Source organism: Colletotrichum destructivum, chromosome 5 (genome assembly GCF_034447905.1).
Source record: "Colletotrichum destructivum chromosome 5, complete sequence".
NCBI lineage: Eukaryota > Fungi > Ascomycota > Sordariomycetes > Glomerellales > Glomerellaceae > Colletotrichum > Colletotrichum destructivum.
Window position 1 is genome coordinate 3,520,029 of NC_085900.1, and position 20,386 is coordinate 3,540,414.

At 56.8% G+C, this 20,386-nt stretch overlaps 7 protein-coding genes across 7 annotated transcripts; 4 read left to right on the forward strand and 3 right to left on the reverse strand.

Moving 5' to 3' along the window:
- Positions 1 to 179: 179 nt before the first annotated feature.
- CDEST_08602 (uncharacterized protein) lies at positions 180 to 1,601 on the reverse strand (the record flags this gene model as incomplete). Its single annotated transcript, XM_062924761.1, has 3 exons — positions 180 to 713; positions 801 to 1,214; positions 1,341 to 1,601. The coding sequence occupies 3 exons, from the start codon at positions 1,599 to 1,601 to the stop codon at positions 180 to 182; spliced, it is 1,209 nt and encodes a 402-aa protein (XP_062780812.1).
- A 1,027-nt stretch (positions 1,602 to 2,628) lies between these two features.
- CDEST_08603 (Putative BCP1 family protein) lies at positions 2,629 to 3,691 on the forward strand. Its single transcript, XM_062924762.1, has 2 exons — positions 2,629 to 2,833; positions 2,893 to 3,691. Exons 1-2 carry the CDS (start codon positions 2,756 to 2,758, stop codon positions 3,661 to 3,663), a joined length of 849 nt encoding a protein of 282 aa, XP_062780813.1. The 5' UTR covers positions 2,629 to 2,755; the 3' UTR covers positions 3,664 to 3,691.
- Positions 3,692 to 3,699: 8 nt separating this feature from the next.
- On the reverse strand, positions 3,700 to 4,857 carry CDEST_08604 (Putative chorismate mutase, AroQ class, eukaryotic type, chorismate mutase type II superfamily). Its single transcript, XM_062924763.1, has 2 exons — positions 4,587 to 4,857; positions 3,700 to 4,505 (listed from the first exon to the last, which is right to left on the reverse strand). Exons 1-2 carry the CDS (start codon positions 4,763 to 4,765, stop codon positions 3,776 to 3,778), a joined length of 909 nt encoding a protein of 302 aa, XP_062780814.1. The 5' UTR covers positions 4,766 to 4,857; the 3' UTR covers positions 3,700 to 3,775.
- A 427-nt stretch (positions 4,858 to 5,284) lies between these two features.
- On the forward strand, positions 5,285 to 7,692 carry CDEST_08605 (Putative WD40/YVTN repeat-like-containing domain superfamily). The gene is made up of 4 exons (XM_062924764.1): positions 5,285 to 5,492; positions 5,616 to 6,225; positions 6,289 to 7,307; positions 7,364 to 7,692. Exons 1-4 carry the CDS (start codon positions 5,418 to 5,420, stop codon positions 7,637 to 7,639), a joined length of 1,980 nt encoding a protein of 659 aa, XP_062780815.1. The 5' UTR covers positions 5,285 to 5,417; the 3' UTR covers positions 7,640 to 7,692.
- A 305-nt stretch (positions 7,693 to 7,997) lies between these two features.
- Positions 7,998 to 9,878, forward strand: CDEST_08606 (Putative JmjC domain-containing protein). Its single transcript, XM_062924765.1, has one exon. The coding sequence runs from the start codon at positions 8,119 to 8,121 to the stop codon at positions 9,739 to 9,741; it is 1,623 nt and encodes a 540-aa protein (XP_062780816.1). The 5' UTR covers positions 7,998 to 8,118; the 3' UTR covers positions 9,742 to 9,878.
- Positions 9,879 to 9,906: 28 nt separating this feature from the next.
- CDEST_08607 (uncharacterized protein) lies at positions 9,907 to 12,481 on the reverse strand (the record flags this gene model as incomplete). Its single annotated transcript, XM_062924766.1, has 2 exons — positions 11,544 to 12,481; positions 9,907 to 11,484 (listed from the first exon to the last, which is right to left on the reverse strand). The coding sequence occupies exons 1-2, from the start codon at positions 11,565 to 11,567 to the stop codon at positions 9,907 to 9,909; spliced, it is 1,602 nt and encodes a 533-aa protein (XP_062780817.1). The 5' UTR covers positions 11,568 to 12,481.
- A 1,315-nt stretch (positions 12,482 to 13,796) lies between these two features.
- Positions 13,797 to 19,290, forward strand: CDEST_08608 (Putative GRAM domain, PH-like domain superfamily, VASt domain-containing protein; the record flags this gene model as incomplete). Its single annotated transcript, XM_062924767.1, has 4 exons — positions 13,797 to 13,907; positions 13,966 to 14,771; positions 15,601 to 18,395; positions 18,449 to 19,290. The coding sequence occupies 4 exons, from the start codon at positions 13,797 to 13,799 to the stop codon at positions 19,099 to 19,101; spliced, it is 4,365 nt and encodes a 1,454-aa protein (XP_062780818.1). The 3' UTR covers positions 19,102 to 19,290.
- Between the last annotated feature and the right edge of the window lie 1,096 nt (positions 19,291 to 20,386).

Genomic DNA, 20,386 nt, shown 5'->3' on the forward strand with positions numbered 1-20,386 from the left:
TACACAGAGTGACGAAGCAATCTTCATGCTCTATTATCTTCTTTGGGGAGATGATGCCCCAATATCACCAATCGTTAGAATCAACACAACCCCTACCTTTCCATTGATTCAAGTTCTTACACAGAAACGTCTTCACCGGCTGCTTCCCCCTTCCCTCCAAAGGTCTTTTAGCATACAAGTCAATAGGTGCAAAAGGAGGAGACCACCTCCCACCACTGCCTGTCGTGTCTGTACCACTCGGTGTTCCACTTAAAGATACTCCAAGACTGATGATCCGGAATGCTGTTTCCTATGTCCCAAGGTTTACCGACGTCGAAGTTGCAGCGAACAATCGACATGGGGTCGTCGTTGACAAGGTCTCTCATGGCTGCCGGGAAATCCTCATAGAAGTATCCATAATACCCCCTCATAGGTAACACCTCCCCCCCGCGCCGATCGAACCAGGATAGCACCGGAGGGTCACGACGCTCCTGTGATGCCGTCCACGCTAGCTGCCACGCAGCATGCCGCTGGACTGTCAACTGGAAGGCGTGGGAGAAGTGCTGCGAAACGGGGCCGCTGCCGTCGAGCAGCAAGGAGAAAGACGCAGCGGGCATGCCGGCGGAGGGGAGAGCCCGGGCTTCCACCATCCATCTCGAGACACGGTCGGTCATTCTCAACATGAACTTTATGGGAGACTGTACTGTCTTTTTGGCCGGGAAGAAGTTTTGCCACTATTTCAACCGGCGTTGGATGCGAAGCTGGGGGTTCTCTTGGCAAAATGGAATGAGACCTCGTCCATGGCATTCCGGCAAAGCCACGGCTTCGTGATCCTCGTCCAGAACAACGTCGCGGAGCTGCATGCGTGAGGCGGTGGGCAAGGATCCCATAAAGTGGATTGCTACTGCGGCGCCCGAACAGCGTTGGATGCCGTCAAGAATGAACCGCCTCTCAATTGTCAACTCAGAAGTCTCGTGAAGACTTGAAAACAGTCTATCCACGTCGTCTTGGGACGGAATGACCCAGTGGTGAATTGGGCATGTTGGTGTACGAAGAGCGCTTCTGTGAGCGAGCGGCAGGATATCCAGTGCGTCCGGGTTGCAGAGCGACAGGGCCTGGAGTGTGTCCCTGCAGAACTCGCGGTAAACCGACGGCACTTCGCCATTGGAATTCTGGCGACGGAAAGAACCGAAATAGCCTCGATCTGCCCTCAGGCGGTCGAGCAGAGGAGCGAACTGCGGTTATCGACGCTTCAGATCGTCATGTGCTTCTCTCGTGACGTGGCGCCCGGCAGAACGAAAGAGAGAGTCCTGCTCTTTTTCGAGATGGTGGACCACGAAACCGAAGTCGAAGGCGAGGACCCCGAGATCTTGTGAGGTGACTGTCTTAAATGTGATGGTGTTTGCGCGAAATGGGAGGCCTTTCGTTTCCATGGCTACCTGTCTGCAGGTGAAGATGAGATCGAGGTCGATGCGGCGACTGAAGACCCCTGACCTTCTCAACTTGCCCCTGAGGAACGATTGCGAATCGTAGACATAGCCGCCGGCAACGGCGAAGTAGTGCTCGTAGACCATGTCCCGCACCTCCCGAGGGAGGGAAAATAATCCAAAGGAGGAGGCCATCTCTTTGAGAAGATTCGGGAGCCGTGCAGGCCTCAGGATGTGTTTACAAAGAAGCGATCAAGTAAGCAGGCCGTTCTTGATGTGTCGGGGAGAGCGTTCCGGTCTTCTTATGTGTTGACGACTAGGTTTTGCTTGCTCGTAGGGCGATGGAGGCAGTTGTTTGATGAGGGGAGGGGTTGAGCAAGGCTTTAGGTCGGAGCGAGACAGGAAGCCGATTTTGGAGGGTATTTGTGCGCTCTAGGTTGCCGTCACTGATAGAAAAAACCCCGGGTTATAAGCAACGATACCATTACCCGTAGCTGTCCTCAGTAGTAGGGCTTTTTCTTCTTTTTCTCCTTCTTTTTTTTGTGATCGCTGCGCCTCTTAGCCAGATTGGCTATGAAAGTTCATGTGCACCATTCTCATGTAGAAGTCTATAGGACCATCTTTTGTTCGCCTATCTCAGGTAAGCGGTTTAAAAGTCTTGATGGTTTCCTAGGTCTTGAGAAAGTTTACTCGTTCAGCACAAGCCCCACGTCCACCATTGAGCGTCTTAAGATGGTACCCAATTCGCCAAGACAAGAATTCCGTACTATCAAGCGGCAACGTTGACTTCCTTACGCCGGATCACCACAATGCATTAATTCATCAACATCGTCTACTGTAATGGTTAAAGAGAAAAAGCCGCACATGTTGCTCACTGGGTTTCAATCCGATGTCGGCAGACCCCAGTAAATAAGTCGATCTGTTTGTTTCTGTCAGTTCGAAAATAATAAGGTATCATGTATCAAGAGAATCGCAGGAAAGTGAGAGACGCATTTTGCTCTCTCTATAGTACGGATTTAGTAAGCGCGCCGGTGCATTTGACGCGGAAAGTGTGGGGTCCGGGGACGGAAGTTTGAGACCCACCCAACGGACCGGCAACGGCGGCACTCTTATCGATTGAGACGGGACTATTGCGTCGTCCCAAAATGGCTTAGTGAGGGGCATCCCCACCAAAAATTTCCTCTTAACCGACGGGGGTCTGGCGGGCGACACCACTGACAGTGACCGTCTCACGCTCGACGAGCTTGCCTGAGACGACATTGTGCTTCTCAATATTTCGAACGTACCAGACCATCCCTCTCACACACAAGCAAAAAAGAAAAAAAGAAAAAGACAGGACAAGAATCACAATGGGCACGAAGAGAGAAAGAGACGAGGCCAAGCCGGCCGAGGATGTCAAGATGGCCGACGACAGCTCCGACGATGAGGTGAGATAGGTGGCGGCAAGACGCTCATCTTCCCGTACAACTCTACTCACACGGCCCAGGACTTTGATGTCGTCAACGTCGACTTTGAATGGTTTAACTTTGACCCCGAGATCGACTTCCAGGGCACCAAGACGCTGCTGCGCCAGCTGCTCGACGTTGACTCGACGCTCTTCAACATCTCGGGCCTCGCGGACCTCATCCTGTCGCAGCCCACGATTGGATCGACCGTCAAGGTCGACAGCAAGGAGAACGATGCGTACGCCCTCACGACGGTGCTCAACATCAAGGAGCACAGCCAGAAGCCCGAAATGGCGGAGCTCGCCAAGTACATCATCGACAAGGCGCAGACCAACGCCGCGCTCGCCCCGGTCCCGCAGGTTATCAACGGCGGCGCCCAGGTCGGCCTGGTCATCTCCGAGAGGCTCATCAACATGCCCTCCGAGATCGCGCCGCCAATGTACCGCATGCTGATCGACGAGGTCGAGGCCGCCGTCGAGGACAAGGAGCCCTACGAGTTCACGCACTACCTGATCCTCTCCAAGACGTACCAAGAGGTTGAGTCGACGCTCACTGAGACGGAGAGGAAGGGCAAGAAGGCCAAGGCCGACGCCGCTATGTGGCACTTTCACCCCGAGGACGAGGTATTTGTCAAGCACGCGACGGCGCACGGCTCGTTCCAGTTCACCAACGAGGAGAAGGCGGTGGCGGACAGCAAGCGCGCCTTCCAGGAAATGGGTGTGAAGTCGCATGGCTACCTGATCCTGATCGAGGCCAGCAAGTGGGAGGGCGCGGTCAAGGCGGTAGAGCAGTACCTGAGCCCGCCGCAATAGAATACCAATAACGAAGACATCATTTTTGAGCCGTTCTAGATTTTTGTTCTTTTTCTTAGTCTTTCTATTTTTGTTTTCTTTCTTTGTTATGTGCCGTCATCTTTCCACAAGTCTACTCTATGGGCTCTAACCTCTGCATGAGGTACTCAACTTCGACTTCCTTGGTCAGGGGTATCACAAAGTCCTTGTACATGGCAACGACGGCGTCGGCGTCAATCTTGGCCTGGTTTTCGGGGCCGGCTCCGATGGAAGGGTCAGTGCCGTAGGTGAGGACCTTGAGGCGGAGGCGCTCAAGGACCTTCTTTTCGACGGCGGCGTTGGTGATGGCGTCGGCGATACCGTCGCGGTCCTCGGCCTTGATGAGCCTGGTGTACTTTTCCGGGTCGGACTGAAACTTGGACTCGGCGACAAACTTTCCAAAGTGTATCCTGCGCGAAAGGGCCTGCAGGCAGGCGATGTCGCAGGTGGCGGAGGAGCCGTAGTTCTCCTGGGACTCACCGCGGTCCTCGCGGCCGAAATCGGGGCAGAGTGCGGGGAGGAGCTTGTCGACGTAGAAGTCCTTGATCTGGCTGTTGACGTTGACGTCGTTGGGGTGCAGAATGCGCGGATAATGCAGAGGCTTGAGAATCTGCTTCTGAATGGCCTCGGGGAAGAAGGGGTACTCGTCGGGCGAGTCGTAGCGGCGGATGATGGACTGCAGCTTCTCCTGTTCGCGGAGGTACCAGTCCATGAAGCTCAGGTCGCTGTTGGGGATGTTGAGTGCACCGGGTACGTAGATGGTTTTGTTGTGCGCAAACTGGGCTCGCTCGATCAGGTGGAAGGTGATGGTGTCCTCCAGACGGCTATTTCGCGTTTTGTTGTCAGCAGGATGGTCGGCAAGTCAACGGACGACTCGGGGGGGGGGGGGGGGGGGGGGGACTAACATCAACTGGTACCGGATGCGGGACAGGTCCAGGGCCTTGGAGGGGTCGGATAAGTCGATGAGAGAGTCCATTTCGTCGTCAATTGATTGGAAGCCTGATGGGTAATCGTAGACGAGCGCTATGGAGTTGTTCTGGTGCGAAACAGGGGGTTGTACCTCGGGTTGGAGTGAGAAACGCATTCGGGCAGCTTATCGTCAAGTCACGAAAAACCTTAGGTTGGGGGGGAGAAGATGCTGGCGCCGAGGCCGATGACGCTTCAGTCGGAGGGAGCAAAAGGGGGAAAGTGCCAAAATTCTCATCCCCCCCAACTGTCTTGCAGTACAGAGTACAAGGCTGCCTATCCCGTCCACTGGACCTGCATGTTCTTTTTCCCATACAGCGTACATGGGTAGCCTAAGCGGGCACCAATCAGTGACCCCTGCCATCGTTTGCAGGCGGACGCTTCACGGAGCATACAGCACGGCAGCCTCGCACGCCGCTAGCGCGCGCGCGGGTCAGTGGTCAGTGGTCATCCACTGGTCAGTGGCCAACAGACTTATTGTTGCAGGGAGCTCTCGGGGTTTTAGCGCGTCATCCAACCCCAACCCAACCCGAAGATGGTCCTAGCCGGGTCCAGGTGTGGATACGTATCTGCTTCTCGACCGAGACAGACAAAACTTGACCTTCCATGCATGTCGAAGCACAACCGCAGCTGTTCCCACCACTGTAAAGCTTCGACCTCCCTTCTCCTTTTTCGCCCGTCCGCCACCTTCTCCTCCTCCCTCCCCCTCCCTCTCTCCTTTGCAACCCATCGTCGCGCGTACCGAACGGAGAACGCATACGTACGTACGCATGGCCGCCTCGGATAACGACCAGTATGGCTTCCACGACGATGCGGCCGCCGGAGACGACCAGTCCGTCCTGTCTGTAAGTCACGCTCGCTACCCGCGTGACCAGCCGCCGCTGCCACTGCAACTGCTACCATCACCGCCATTGCTTCTTATGCTGTGCATCGTGACTTGAGGACTGACCAGAGTGCGCTACTCGCAGACGCGTGGCATCGAGGCTTTTGGGCGCAAGGTCACCACAACGGCGAGCCATTTGATGGGGCCCCTTTCCGAGCAAGGGAACAACAATCATCACCATTACCATGGCGCCCTGGCCGAAGTCCACAAGCAGCTGCGCCGCCCGACCATCCAGCGCAGCATGTTTTCCATGGCCAAGACGACACCCACTGACATGGTCCGCTCCAAGCTGTCCACCACCGAGATCCAGCACCGCGCCGTGACCTACTTGCCTGACGAGTTGCTGGCCAACATCCCCGAGGGCGACAATTCCTACTCTCTTTTCCAGGGCTTCAAGGCGAGCTTCCCCGACCTGACCGAAGAGGGTAGGAAGCATCGACGGCGGGTATCGAGAGGCAGGAAGCTACTGGAAGACACCGAACACAGTCCCGGCACGCCTCAGGCGCTGCACAACCTTAAGAAAGACAAGGCCTCAATGATGCACGAGCTGGAAATGCTGGGCGTTCGAAAAAGCATGGCAAGCAGCGAGATTCGCGATATCGACAATAAGATCGCCAATCTGCACGGCATGCGACGCATCATCCTTGACAGACTCGCAAATCTTGAGCAGGACGAAACGTTGCTGGAACACGACCGTAAGCGCAGAATCACCCAGGGACAATATGGCGTGGCGTCTGTTTGGTGCTAACACGTGCTAGTTATGGACGTCGAAACGCGGCTGGAAGAGGCGCAGGATCTCGTCGACGAAGCCGAATCGATCGCGATAAACACACCCACCAAGACCGAGGAAGACCTGGCCGGCGACCAGGACGAAGCGGGATTCATGTCACAATCCGTTTACGAAAAATTGCCATCAGCGGCTGGCACGCCAGCGTCGAAGCCGAAAAAGAGGGTGGTCCGCCGGAAATCAATGCCGATATTGCATGAGCATTTTGAGGCAGGCACCGCCATCAGGGAAATTCGCGCGCATCAGGACACAATCACAGCTCTCGATTTCGACGCACCTTTCGGAACCATGGTTACTTCGGCTATGGATGACTCAATCAGAGTATGGGATCTTAATGCTGGGCGATGTATCGGCTTGCTCGACGGGCACACGGCGTCGGTCCGCGCGCTGCAGGTGGACGACAACTTCCTCGCCACAGGAGGCATGGATGCCACGATCCGACTCTGGGATTTGAGCAAGGCGCACTACGACCCCCACGGAAGCCAGTACGGTAGAGACGAAGACGAGGACGGTATCGCATTCGAGAACCCCGATGATGGCCCTGTCGAGCCTCCCGAAGGAAGCATGAGGGACTGTCACCTTTACACCCTCTCGTCCCATGTCGACGAAATCACGGCCCTACATTTCAGAAACGACACGCTTGTCTCGGGCTCCGCGGACAAGACGCTGCGGCAGTGGGATCTCGAAAAGGGTCGCTGCGTCCAGACTCTGGATGTCATGTGGGCGGCGGCCCAGGCTTCTGCATCTCTGGGAAGCGAGAGCTCCTGGAGACAGACGAACCGAGCGCCTTCACAGCCGGCCGACTTTATTGGAGCTCTCCAGGTCTTTGAGACAGCCCTGGCTTGCGGTACCGCCGACGGCATGGTCCGCTTGTGGGACTTGCGAAGCGGCCAGGTTCATCGAAGCCTGGTGGGACACACAGGACCCGTGACGTGCCTACAGTTCGACGACGTTCATCTCGTGACTGGAAGCATGGACAGAAGTATTAGAGTGAGTTTTGAGATATCTTACCTTGTCTAGTGTATCTTCCCGCTAACTGTTGATAGATCTGGGATCTCCGTACAGGATCTATTTATGATGCCTACGCGTACGACAGCGCCATCACCAGCATGATGTTTGATGAGCGGAGGATCGTCAGCGCTGCTGGTGAGGATGTTGTGAAGGTGTATGATAAGGTAGAGGGCCGCCAGTGGGACTGCGGCGCGGGCATTTCCGAGGCTGAGGAGGGCAAGACGCCCGCCGTTGTTGAGCGTGTACGTGTACGGGACGGCTACCTCGTCGAGGGACGACAGGACGGCATTGTAGGAGTATGGACATGTTAGAATATATACAGAGCCCCCTTCAGCACAGCGAATCAACACGGATATGACAACCTGGATGGCGTTTGTAAGAAGCGTTGAGGTTGCGACGAGTCTGTTCTATCGACAAAGCCAGTGAAGGGATGTGTCTATGAATCCGCCTCCAGTCCGGCGGGAAAGGCGATGAACCTAGCCTCTTCGTTGCACTACTGAGAACGGTTGTTTTCCATATCAGCTGATGGCAAATCTGCTGCTACTCCGACCGTTCATCCGATCTCAACATAAGCGGCAGCCCATCAGATGGAGCGGCCCCACCTGGCGGACTCCAACTTCTAGACGTCTGACCACTCGAAGCAAATGCTCTCCAATCGCACCACTTACAAAGATCCAAATCTCATCATCCCCCAACCACACTCACTGTTACGAGTGACCGCGGCCCTGGAAACGGGAGGTTTTTGAACCAAAAGGGGACGACTCAAGCTTCAACATCATCGTCAGATAAGATGCTTGCCCTAGACGACCCGGATTTCATCCAAGAATGCGTCCAAACAACGGCCTCCATTCACACAGACGCCCGCCTCGACGGCGCCTCCGAGAGCCTTTCGCAACAGAAGTCCGTGGATGATGGAAAGTACGGGCTTAAGCCCCTAAAACCGGAGATTTTGCAAGCCCTCGAGAATCTCGCGCTCGATGTCTTGACGGTCCGCGCGCCAGACGACGCATCAGCGCCAGGGAACGGCGACGCTCGTCTTCTCCAACGCCTCGACGAAGAGATCGAGAGAACGTACCGTCGGTTCTACGAGTTTGTGTACGCGGAACTGCCGTACTGCTGGAGGCAGCTGTACACCGATCTCAGCCTGCTGAAGTTTTCATGCCTTGTGTTTCTGAGGGGGGCCGGGGGCGGCGCCGTGGTCGACAACGATGACGAGAAGTTGCTGGACGAGCTGGTCGCCGTGCTAGACCGGGCCCTGATCCTCGCTGGCGGCGCAGGCCTCTCACGTGGGAGGAAGACCATATCCAGGCTCCTCGCGCATCTCGACGGCGAAGACACGCTTGCAACCACATCTAGTGCCCCCCGTCTCCCGGCGTCGTTCCCGACGTCGCGCCCCTTCACGCCGCCCGTCACGAGCCCGATCCGCGTCGTCGACGCCATGACCATGCCGGCGTTCCAGTCCTACCTGGACCGCGCGTCTTCGTCCGGCGGGGGCCTGGGTCCGGAGCCGCTGGTCCTGAAGTCGCTGCTGACCGACTGGCCCGCTCTCTCGGCCAGGCCGTGGAGCTCGCCGGGGTATCTCCTCTCGCGGACGCACGCCGGGAGGAGGCTTGTCCCGGTCGAGGTGGGCAGGAGCTACGTCGACGAGGGGTGGACGCAGGAACTCATCCCGTTCAGAGATCTGTTGTCCCGCATCATCGCGTCGTCCTCGTCGTCCTCGTTGTCCTCCGAAACCCGGGCCGAGGGAGAAACTCAAGGGCTGGCGACGACGACGTACCTCGCTCAGCACGAACTCTTCGCCCAGCTGCCGCACCTCCAGAACGACATTCTCACGCCGGACCACTGCTTCACGTCGCCGCCGCCGCATCCGCTCGACCCGTCCGCCGACAAGCCGGAGCTCGCGCTGCCGCTCGTCAACGCCTGGCTCGGCCCCGCGGGGACCATCACGCCGCTGCACACGGACGGGTACCACAACCTGCTCTGCCAGGCCGTCGGCGCCAAGTACGTGCGGCTGTACGCGCCACACGACTCGGAAGCGCTGTGCCCGCGGGGTGTTGACTGTGACGGCGACAAGGACGACAGCGAAGACGGGGAAGGGGGCGGGGACGGGGACAGGGAGATGGAACGAAAGGTCGACATGAGCAACACGAGCGCGTTCGACGTCGGTGCAGCGGAGGGGTGGGACCCGGATCCGGAAGGCCGCGACGCCATCGAGCTCGAGGAGTTCCGCGGCCTGCGGCACTGGGACTGCGTGCTCGAGGCCGGTGACGCGCTGTACATCCCCATCGGGTGGTGGCACTACGTCCGAGGCCTGAGCGTGAGCTTCAGCGTGAGCTTTTGGTGGAACGGGGATCACTGCGGCGACCGCGGCGACCCGTATGGACGATCGTCGGAATCACGTAAAGAGTGTTAAGTCCGGCCGGTGGATGGGTATGGTCATTTGCCTCTTTATTTTAATTCATTTCTTTTTGAAAAGAATATATACCCCCTTCGCCGTAGATGGCCCGGGTAGGCCACGGTCGTATTTCATGTCATGTTTTGTTCCCACGTAGAAGTCATAAAAGAAGGAGGAACGGAATCAGCTGGCCGCCGCCGCCGCCGCCTCGTCCGCATCGCCACTCTCCGCCGTCCCCTGCGCCTGCCGCCGCGCCTTGGCGCCGGCCTTGAGCTTCTCCCACTTCTCGCGGTACTTCTCCAGCGTCCGCGCCATGGTTTTGTTCTCCTTCTCCAGGGCCTCCATGCGCTGCACCGCCATGGCCATCTGCTCCTCCAGTTCTCTATTCCGTGAGCGCAGCACGGCGTCCCCTCCCGCCGTCGACGGCCCGCCACCGACCGCGATCGATGAGGGCGACCCCGGCCGCCTCAGGCGGATGCTCTCAGCCAGCGCGAGGCTCGTGTTCTGCGCCGTGGCCTCGAAGGCGTGGAGCCGCTTGCTCAGCTTGTCCAGCATGTCCTTGAGGCCCCGGTTCTCGAGATACAGCTCCTCGACGGTGTTTGTTAATTGCTGCTCGGACCGTGAGGGCTTGCTGCCGACGCGGCGCCTGACGCCGGGTGACAGTGGGATGGACGGCGACTCGCGGGCGTCGACGAAGTCGTCGTCGTCGTCTTCGAGGAAACTGTCGCCGCCGTGAAGGGAGGCTTCGAGGCGGCGCTTCTCCTTGTCGGCGAAGTTGAGGATGTTAGCGTACGAAACGGTGTGGCCGCTCGTGGGGACGACGTAGAACGAGTCGTTGGGGTTGTGGGCCGAGATGGCGCGGAGGGTCGCGCGCGAGTAGATCTTGGACAGGTCGGGCTCGGCGGGGGCCACGGAAGATTTGAGCCGGTTGCGCTTTATCGGTGCCGGTTCCGGCGTCTCAGGAGGTTCCAAGGCGGCGGCGGCGGAGGAGGCGGAAGATTCCTCGGTGATGAGGGGCAGGCCGGCGAATGCCAGGGGCGCGGAGAGACGATTGATGATATTGCCGAAGGTGCTATAGAAGCGGGAGTATGCGTCGTCGCTGGGCGGCGGCGAGGTGGGTTCTTCCGCCTTGTTCGACTCAACTTCTCTTCGTGAGGGCTCGGGGTTGCCCGTCGGCGGAATCCACCCTGGTTTGCCAGACTGGTCGAGAACGTTTTGCATCTTGACCTTTGATCCATCCCGCCGAGACTGCACCTCCATGCTCCCCGGTGCCTGGTCGTTTGTAACGCTCGGCGGGATGGGCTGACTGCGGTTCCTGCTTGACCGGATCCCGCGCGCCGAGGCGAGGTTGCTCGCGATCGACGAAGTCATCTCGCGGTTGGGGTACCGGCGCGGCTGCGCAAGAGATGGCACAGTCTTGGTGGAAGCGACCGGGCTGCCGGCGGAGTGGCCAGCCCCTGATTTCGATCTCGCATCGTGGGGAGAAGAGACGTCGTGTGGGTCGTCGGAGGCTTGGGGTTCCTGCTTCTCGTCGATGGTGTCAGGGTTCTGGCTCGCGCGGCGGTCGAGGGGTAGCTTGAGGAGTTCGGAGAGGCGCTGGTGATGCTCCTCGAGGAGTTTCAGGGTGCGGAGCGCTTCGACACTGGTGGTCACGCGGGCGGCGTTGGCGAACTCGCCGGCGGCGAGGGCATGTTCGTTGATGGCGACGGTGGTTTCGAACTGCTGCGTCGCGTTGGAGGCGGCTCTGGCGTGGTCGTGCGCCTGGTGGACGACAGTTAGAGTCAGGAATATATGCAACATGAAGGCTAAGGAAGATGTACCTTGATCAGCGATGACTCGTCCATGCTGGAGCCGCAGCAGTCGGGGTGTCGATGACGGTTCAAGGGAAGAAGATGGATGGGGTCTGACAGGCAGGTGGTGTTCGCTCGCAGATCTAGCTGCAGCCCTGCCTTTCGGGATCACGCACGTTCACCGCAAATAAAATTCAATAGGGTGGCAGGGAGGTGGGAGGCAGGTACCGACGGAAAGGTAGATACGGGGGGGACGGTTCAAACAATGGACCTGGAATGTTCGGTGGTCGGTGATCGGTGACCGGTGGTTGGCAGTTTGGTGGTTAGCGGTTGCGGTTGCGGAGGGGTTCCCCAGAGTCGGCAAAAGCCCCCGCCGGTTTCTGTGGCCTACCAGGACTAGGAGGACGCGGTCAAAAAAATGCTTGGAATTGCTTGTTGGATGGGGCTTGGGCGTTGGATTGGGAGTACGTAAGCACTATCAAAGCGTCACTAACGCTGGTTCACTATACTACCTACCTATTCTACCTAACTTCTGGCGCAAATATCCAAGACCCAACCCACGTCACCAAACAATTGCCTCAAAGCAAGTTCTGGACTCAACACCCACCCAGCCAGAGTGAACCGATTACTTGTTTGGGTGGGCAGAAGAGGGCCACTGTCATCTCAGCGTACACAAACAACAGAGCTGTCCCATGTCAGTTGTTTTGTCAGTTGCGACGAACAGGCAAACATAGCAAGTCAATGAGCTGTTGTCGACAAGAGTGTAAGTCAAGTTTGTACAGTCAAGTTTGTACAGTCGTACTGGAATGGAACAATGGCAGTAAATAGCAAACTCTTGGAGGACTTATCTGTGCCTATGAATACCGCCGGAAGGATTGCCCCTGAATTCAGACCACGTATGCCAATGGCGCCTCATCCTTTGCAAAAGTCTCAGCGTTGCCGGGCGAGAGGGCAATTGTCCGATGTCAGTTGCGCATTGTCTCGTCGGTCTGGAGCCTGGCCTATCACACCGGCCGCACTTGCAGAACCCCTGACGTAGTTATGATATTACCCACGTGCTTACGATATACACCTATCTACTTACGTCCTAAACTTCCCCCCTAAAAAAAAAAAAAAAAAAAAAAAAAAGCCAGTAGGTGATCCAAAGACGAAAACCAAAACGGGAAACGCAACGGCCGCAGGAGCACCCCCTGCCGATCGGGTCTGCGGGCCAGCCATCGAAGCTTCCATCTGCGAATCTGCCAGACCTGCATGCATCGCGTTGCCAGGAGAGAGAGATGGGATGGAAGGCTGGTTGGTCTCTTGATCTTGATTCGAGGGTGAGGTTGAACCAGGCTCAGGCATGGGATGTTATTCGGGCAACCTGGTTGGCCAGCATAGAGCTGCCCTGGCCCTCGGCGAGAAGCGATCCAAGCCAGGGAAGCTGTGTGCATTCTCCGTCCCGTGCCTTTCCCTGTTTGTTCACTATTATTATTGCTTGATGGCTACTAGAGGGGTGGGCGTCGGCCATAGCCTCATTCGATGCCAACCCAGGAGATTGAGCATCTCGCGGCTTCGTCCAGCTGCAGGTCAAAGGGGGAAAGGCTCCAGTCGAGGTCGGCGCGGGGTGGGATTCTTGGGATTGCGTATCCCCGGTATCCGTATCCGTCAGATCCACCCACAGGGAGAAATGCCATCAAACAAAAATAGCAGCGTCATTCCCAGGTTGCGGGTGGCGGCGGGGTGCAAATAATGCGACATTGGATGGCTCCATCGGGGAGGGGGGGGGGGGCTGGCCAGGACGGCCCCAGATGCCCAATTCTTCAAAATTCCAGGTCGCTCATGATAGATGGTCCTGGTCAGCAACAGAATTCATTCCACCGTGGCCCACCGGCAGGAAAATAGGCACACTTTTGTCCGCACATGCCTATTCGTATACACCTATCTAGGCATCCGTAGTGTACACTTAGGTACTGTCCAGAACATCCCCTTTCCCCCTTCGAGCCAAGGAGGATGGAGTTCGCCCGATACCCCTGCTCGGCCAGACGCAGCAGGCGTGGGCGGCGGGCCTCACGCTCAGCGAGAGTGACAGAAAGCGACGATGACGCTCGCCAGGGAATGAGAGGCTCGGCTCGGCTCTAGAGAGGCTGGCCAAGCCTGAAGCTGGGTAAACCAAGGTGGGACTGGCTTTTAGCCGGAAAGTTCGTCACTGGTGAATTGTGTGTGTGTTAGGTTCCTAGGAAGGTCAGCACTGCAGCACCCAAGGTAGCGTGGTGCGAATGTACTCTGTATCATTTGTAGGTCATGGTCATTGTCATTGCCAGTATCTGTATCCGCATCAGGACGCTTACCCTCCTTCCTCAAATCGACGAGCGCGATCTGTACATCCTGCCCCCGACCTGGAAATTCACCCATGTCCTCAACCCCCCCAAGTTGAGCGTGTGCCACTGCGAAAGATTTACATCTTTGCCAGGAACTAACTACTACTGTTCGTACCGATTACCTCATAAGCACAAACAAGCACAAGCACAAACGCAGATACATACAATACAACCAACAAGACGACACGGACGAAAGACGTTCACTGCATTGCCTACATTACATTGCATTGCCTTACATTCTCCGCGGATACCGTACCTCTCTTCTCGACCTTTTTAATTTCCATACTCGCGATTCCCTGCACCCGCGGAACTGGATCGTCGTGCCCACTATTCGCATCCTAAGCGCGTATTCCCTCCCCGAGCTTGAACCCGCCAAACAGACAGTACGGGTACCGCCGCCGCCTGCTCGTAAAGAGTACGACAATTCCGATCCACGACTCGCGGGTAACGCCATTGAACCCGAAACCATGGACGTCGCCAGTGAAAGCGGAGGAGGCCTGAGCAAGTTGCTGCCTAGAGCCATCGTAGCCAAGCGACGCCGCAGGAAGCAAGAGGCCCGGGAAGACGATGCCGCCGCAGCAACGGCGGCGATGCTGTTAGGGGTCAAGGGCGAGGATGTCACGGCTCCCGTTGACGCGCCCGCTGCACCACTCCGAGACAGCTACAGCTACGACTACGGCGACGGCGACGACGACAACGCCAGCTATCTGTCCACCAGGCGTGACAGCGGCTCCTACGTCCACGACACGGACACCCTCTCTAACAAGGATATCTCGACCGGCTTTCCCGACTTCGACTACCAGCACTTCCGTGAGCACGGCCACGACGCCGCTGCCGACGAGATCAGCACCAAAGCCACCAACAGCATGGTGACCCTCGACGAATCCGACGCTGACCAGTGAGTTTCTCTCTCCGAATCCTTCTGTTTGTCCATCCCATCCCCTTCCCCCATGCACATGTACCTCTAAAAGCCAGCCCAAGCCAAGTTTTGATCTCTTGGCTGGCCTTGCTTATGCCTCCCCCCAACACACTTCCCAATGCACACACACATACACCGAGTACACATGGGTCGTCTTATTCCCTCGATCCCGCTGCTTGTATGCACCCGAGCGCACCTGTTCTGTGCTTTTTTGTGTGTTTTCACCACCTCACAAGGCCACGTCTTTCGCAGTGGCGCACTCCTGAAAACTCGTCACTGGCGTCTCCATCGGATGACGAGGCGAGCTACGTGCACCTACGCAACTCGGTCCCAGCCTGTTGGACAACCCTCCAACGGCGCCGTCTCTCTTTTAGCACATGGTCGCACCTCGTTAGTGGAGCGGGGGTGACAACGACACTCAAGAGAGAGAGCAAAGCGGGCTTAATTAGTGGCCGCAGCAGACGCACTCTGGCCACCCTTGGTCTGAAAGGGTCCCTTCTGTCTGGGGGGGGGGGGGTCGAGATCGATTGGGGCCGGCTGCCTGGCACACTTCACACTGGACTGGACGCTGGACGGAACTCGTCGCTGGGTCTCAGGCTCTCAGCCCCCTCATCCACTCTGCGGCATTCGTCGTATGACAGCTGCCGGGGGTCCCTTCAGCGCAGATTTGCTTACCCGTCCCCCCTCAGTGTCCCTACCAAAAAGGAGCGGGTGTTCCACTTCAAGCGAAGTGCGAACACAGGGTCGTCCATGTCTGACCGATCTCTCTCTGCCGTCTCGTTTCGTCTACTCTTTATGTAACCTCGAGCTGGACCATCTCTAACCTCGTCCTCTTTCCCCCCTCTCTCTCTAGATCTTCTTTCCGACCAAATGCCATTTCCACGCATCCCTCGCAGATAGGTTACTTGACCACCTCTTCCCCGATCGTTCAGGCATCTCATTTGCCTGAACCCCAATCGCAGATACTGGACGACCAACTTCCCGAGATCGCCTCGGCGCGATCCACCACCTCGATTAACTCGGCCAAGAGGACGCAATCTGTCGAGTCGACGGATTCCTCTCTACGCTCCAAGCGCAGCTTCACAGGCCTTGTGCCACCCAAGAAAACCACCACGAGGTCGCCCTCCCCCGTTGGTCGTCGTCTGAAGGGTGTTTTTACAAAGTCCAAAAAGTCCCCCAGTGCCGCCACGAGCCCTGAGCGTAGTGTGGTGGGCGGTGACGACACCACCGACGACGGCCGAGACACGCGCAGGACCAGAGACCGAGGCAGGGCTCCCGCCTCTGCTTCCACCTCTGACCTCATTTCGACCTCGTCTGCAATCACAAAGCAACCGTCTTTGGACAAACACTCTGCGCCACAACCGAATGCGACAAACAATGCCGGTGCATCCCGCGTAAATTCAACAACACATTCCCCTGAGCGACGTCGCTCGAGAGCCTCAACCACCACATCCCGCATCGATACCTCCTTCGTGCCCCAAACCCCGCCCAACCCTGACAAGGCCACGCCCGTCATCGTCAATACACCCCCGACGCCGACCGATCACAACGCACCCTTCGTGCAATCTCCGCCGGGGCCACCTCCGCAACCCGTCGTCGAGGCTCCTACTGCCTCAGGCAACACGAATGGTGGCTCTGCCACGGGTAACATGATTGCTCACCGCAGGGGTAGATCAGGATCCGGCAGCATAGGGCCCAGCAAGCTTTCTAACATCACCCTCGCCCCTTTGACGCCGACCCCCGAGAACGGCACCGCGAGCAACCCGGGCACCCCATCTGCCGGCGGTTTCTTTTCATCCGTCTTTTCGGCCGCCCAAAACGCAGCGACCTCGCTCACGAGCACCATCCAGAACACCGGCATTGGTCCGCCTCCGTCCAAGAGCAAAAACGTCGCGAAACTGCCCGATATTAGGATCGACGAGCAACCCGAAGTCGAGCCCCCACCCCCATCCGCAACAGGTTCGACCATGGAGAAGGAGCCTGCTGTCAAGACCATCGGGTCGGGCGAGCTTAGCCTCAGTCAACTGGGAATAACAGACACAGGTAGTGCCGCCGGGACTCCCATCACCGCCAAGTTCCCAGAGTCCGCCGAGGCGCGAGTCAGAAGCGAGTCGGCCCCGACCGATGCTGCGTATGCGGCCGCCACCCGCGATCTTGGAGTAGACGACGGTAGACAGGCTACGAGACCCCAATCGCTCTACGAACCGGGAAGCGGAGGAGATCACACGCCCCCCCAAGGCAGCATCCACGAAGATAGAAACTCTGGCGTGCAACGGAGTGGAAGCATTCGCAGTGCCATAGGACGCCATCGCAAGCGAGGAAGCTCGGCTGTGTCGGGAGGTACGGCTACTACTGTTGGTGCTGCTATTGCTGCGGCTAACGCATCTGTCGCCCACCCTCAAGCAAACGCGAGCGTGCCGAAACTTACTGGTTTCGCGGTTGCGAGCAAGAAGCGCAATCGCGACTTCCACACACTGTTCAAGAGCGTGCCCGACGATGACTACCTGATCGAAGACTACAGCTGCGCCCTGCAGCGTGAAATCCTGGCGCACGGCCGTCTGTACGTGTCCGAAGGCCACCTGTGCTTCAGCAGCAACATTCTTGGCTGGTCCACGACACTTGTCATGAGCTTCGACGAGATTGTGAGCGTCGAGAAGCGGAGCACGGCCCTGGTCTTCAAGAACGGACTCATGATCTCGACGCTGCATGCCAAGCACATCTTTGCCAGTTTTACGAGTCGGGACTCGACCTACGACCTCATTGTCAACATCTGGAAACTCGGACACCCCACCCTGCGAAGCTCATTGAACGGGGTGCAGCTCGAGGGCACGGGCGGTGACAAGACGGAGAAGGTTGACGTGAATGATGCCGCGGCACCCGAGATTGACGATGGCAGCCTATCCGGCACCGACGAAGAAAGCGACTCTGGCGACGACGACGACGACGTCTACGACGAGGACGACGATGCCGATGATCTCCAAGATGTCACGCAACTGTCCGAGGTGAACGCCGAGCCCGAAGGCGGCAAGACTGTGTCTCGCAAAGTCTCCGGCGCGGGGGCTAATGGCGCCGTGGCTGACGTCGTCAAGGACGCTGTCGGTGTTCCGTCTGGCGGCGACGACTTCCCCGGTCCGGCCACCCACGCCCCGACCGACTGTGGTGATTCGGACACGCACTACGAGAGGGTTGTCGGAGATGATGTCATTCCAGCGCCTCTGGGCAAGGTTTACAACCTGCTCTTCGGTCCTGCCTCGGTTACTTGGATGACGAAATGGCTGACCGTCGAGGCCAAATGCACAGAGCTGCAAATGGAAGACAAGAAAGGATTGACGCTCGAGAACAAGTCGCGCTACTTCACTTATATCAAGCCTCTGAATGGTGCTATCGGGCCCAGGCAGACAAAGTGTCTCGTAACAGAGACGCTGGACCACCTCGACTTCGAGAAGGGCATCAACCTCAGTGTTACAACTCAGACACCCGACGTGCCGAACGGCAACATCTTCAGCGTCAAAACGAAGTATTGCCTGACGTGGGCGGAAAACAACTCCACCAGAGTGCAGTCCAACTGTACCATAGAGTGGACAGGCAAGAGTTGGCTGAAGGGTATGTGCTGAGCAGCGAGTATCGATGAAGACCCATGCTAACTTTGACAAAAGGTCCTATTGAGAAGGGTGCAAATGATGGCCAGACCCAATACTGCAAAGATCTGTTTGCCAGTCTCAAGTCGGCTGTATCAACAAAGGTCCGCACCGGTGGTGCAGGCCCCGGTCCCAAGGGCAAGAAGAAGAGCAAGAAGAACAAGGCGGCGGGCTCGGCGACGGATGCTGAGGACGAGCAGGTGCGGCCCAGAAATGTCCCCAAGAAGGACTGGGGTCCGTTGGAGCCCGTTCGGGGTATCCTGGAGCCAATCCTTGACATCGTCAAACCGCTCATGACAGGCAACATGATGTACGGCATCCTAGTTGGCCTGCTCGTGGCTACATGGTTCGGGTTTGGTCTTCCTGGCAGACAGGCGTCCGGAGACGTGCGCATGTACGGCTACCCAGATCGCCTTGCCGCATATGATGAGATGTGGAGGCGTGAAGAGAGCGAGCTTTGGGAATGGCTGGAAGAACGAGTCAGTTTGGAGCGACTTCACGACGGCAACTTGCCCACTCGCAAGAGGGCGATTGAGCCAAGCACGGTGGAAGAGAGGGTCAGAGAAGACCGTATGGATGACCGGGAGATTCAAGAGGCGATCAAGGTGACGGAAGAGAAGCTGAAGGTGCTGAAGAGCGTCATGGATAAGAAGAAGCCCTCGTTGGGTTAAGGAAATACCATAAGGACGGGAAGGGGGGGCAGCAGGAAAAGCACAACAAGTCAGGTACGACACCACACAACGTGTCTTCATTTTTTCTTTTCTTTGTTATCGTGTAGCATATTCAGTAGCGATGCCCACGAGCAATCAGGGCTTGAATGGGTCAGCATCAGCAATGTCAGTTTACATTGACGGGTTGCCAACGATTCGATGAGTGAGTCGTTCTGGCCGGCGTCCAGTGACCATTGAACGTATCATGAATAACCCATCCTTTGAAGCTCGATTACATCTTCGACATCCTCATCCTGATTTTTTTCTTTTCCTTTTTACAAAGCGTCTCTCGGTGGTACATTTACTCGCGTTCGTTGATGAGGAGCTGAACATCTCACAGCCGGACGAGTGTCGTTGGAACAAATTCAGCCAGATTGGATATACAAGAAGACCTCGCTTTCTCTAGACAAGCATTTCCTTCTTAGAAACGACATCCATCACTTTGTCCCCCCTCCCGAGAATATCCAATAGCATTGGCGCTGTTCTTGCTGCCCGCAACATCTTTTCCGCCTCGGACTTCTTGGGTTTGTTTAATTAAACGAACAAAAACTCTGAAGAACTGCCGAAGTTGTCCAAGTATCGAGGGGAACAGCCAAGACCAACAAGTCTGGAGGTTATCCGACTGCACATGTCCTGACGCACCTTAGCTGGCTCGACGCAGCTGTGTTCGACCCATGATTTCAAAGAAGGACAAAATTGCGTTTTATGGGATGGTACATTATGGCAATATGTATGTAGGTAGGTAATACCCCAACAGGGGTAGAGTTTCTAGACCAAACAATGCAGTTGTACGTTGATGAACAAAGGTGATGGATGTTCTTGAGAGAAGGCTATGGATGTAGTCAGTTATCTTGGTGAATACCGCAACTTTTCTCCTTGCTTTCACATACGAAAATGTCGCCACTAGTTACGAAATTGCATGGGAAATAGGTTACAATAATTGTTGCTAGAGTTAGCAGCCTTGCCTCCCGCTTTCCTAGTGCCATTTTTCTCTCATGTGGACAGGACGAGTGAAAGACATGAGAGATTCTGAAATATCTCACCATTCTTTCACACGAGGAAATACAAATCAGGTTACCAATCTGCAACCACCTATCCAGGAAGGACCCAGTAGGCAAGAGCAACCTGTTGTTTCTTTACTCTTACAGAAGTTTCCATCATTTCAGTCGACTTTCCCTTCCACCTCACTTCGGCCCCTACCAACACACTACAAAAACCCCTTTTCACTCACCTTGCCGACAAAACC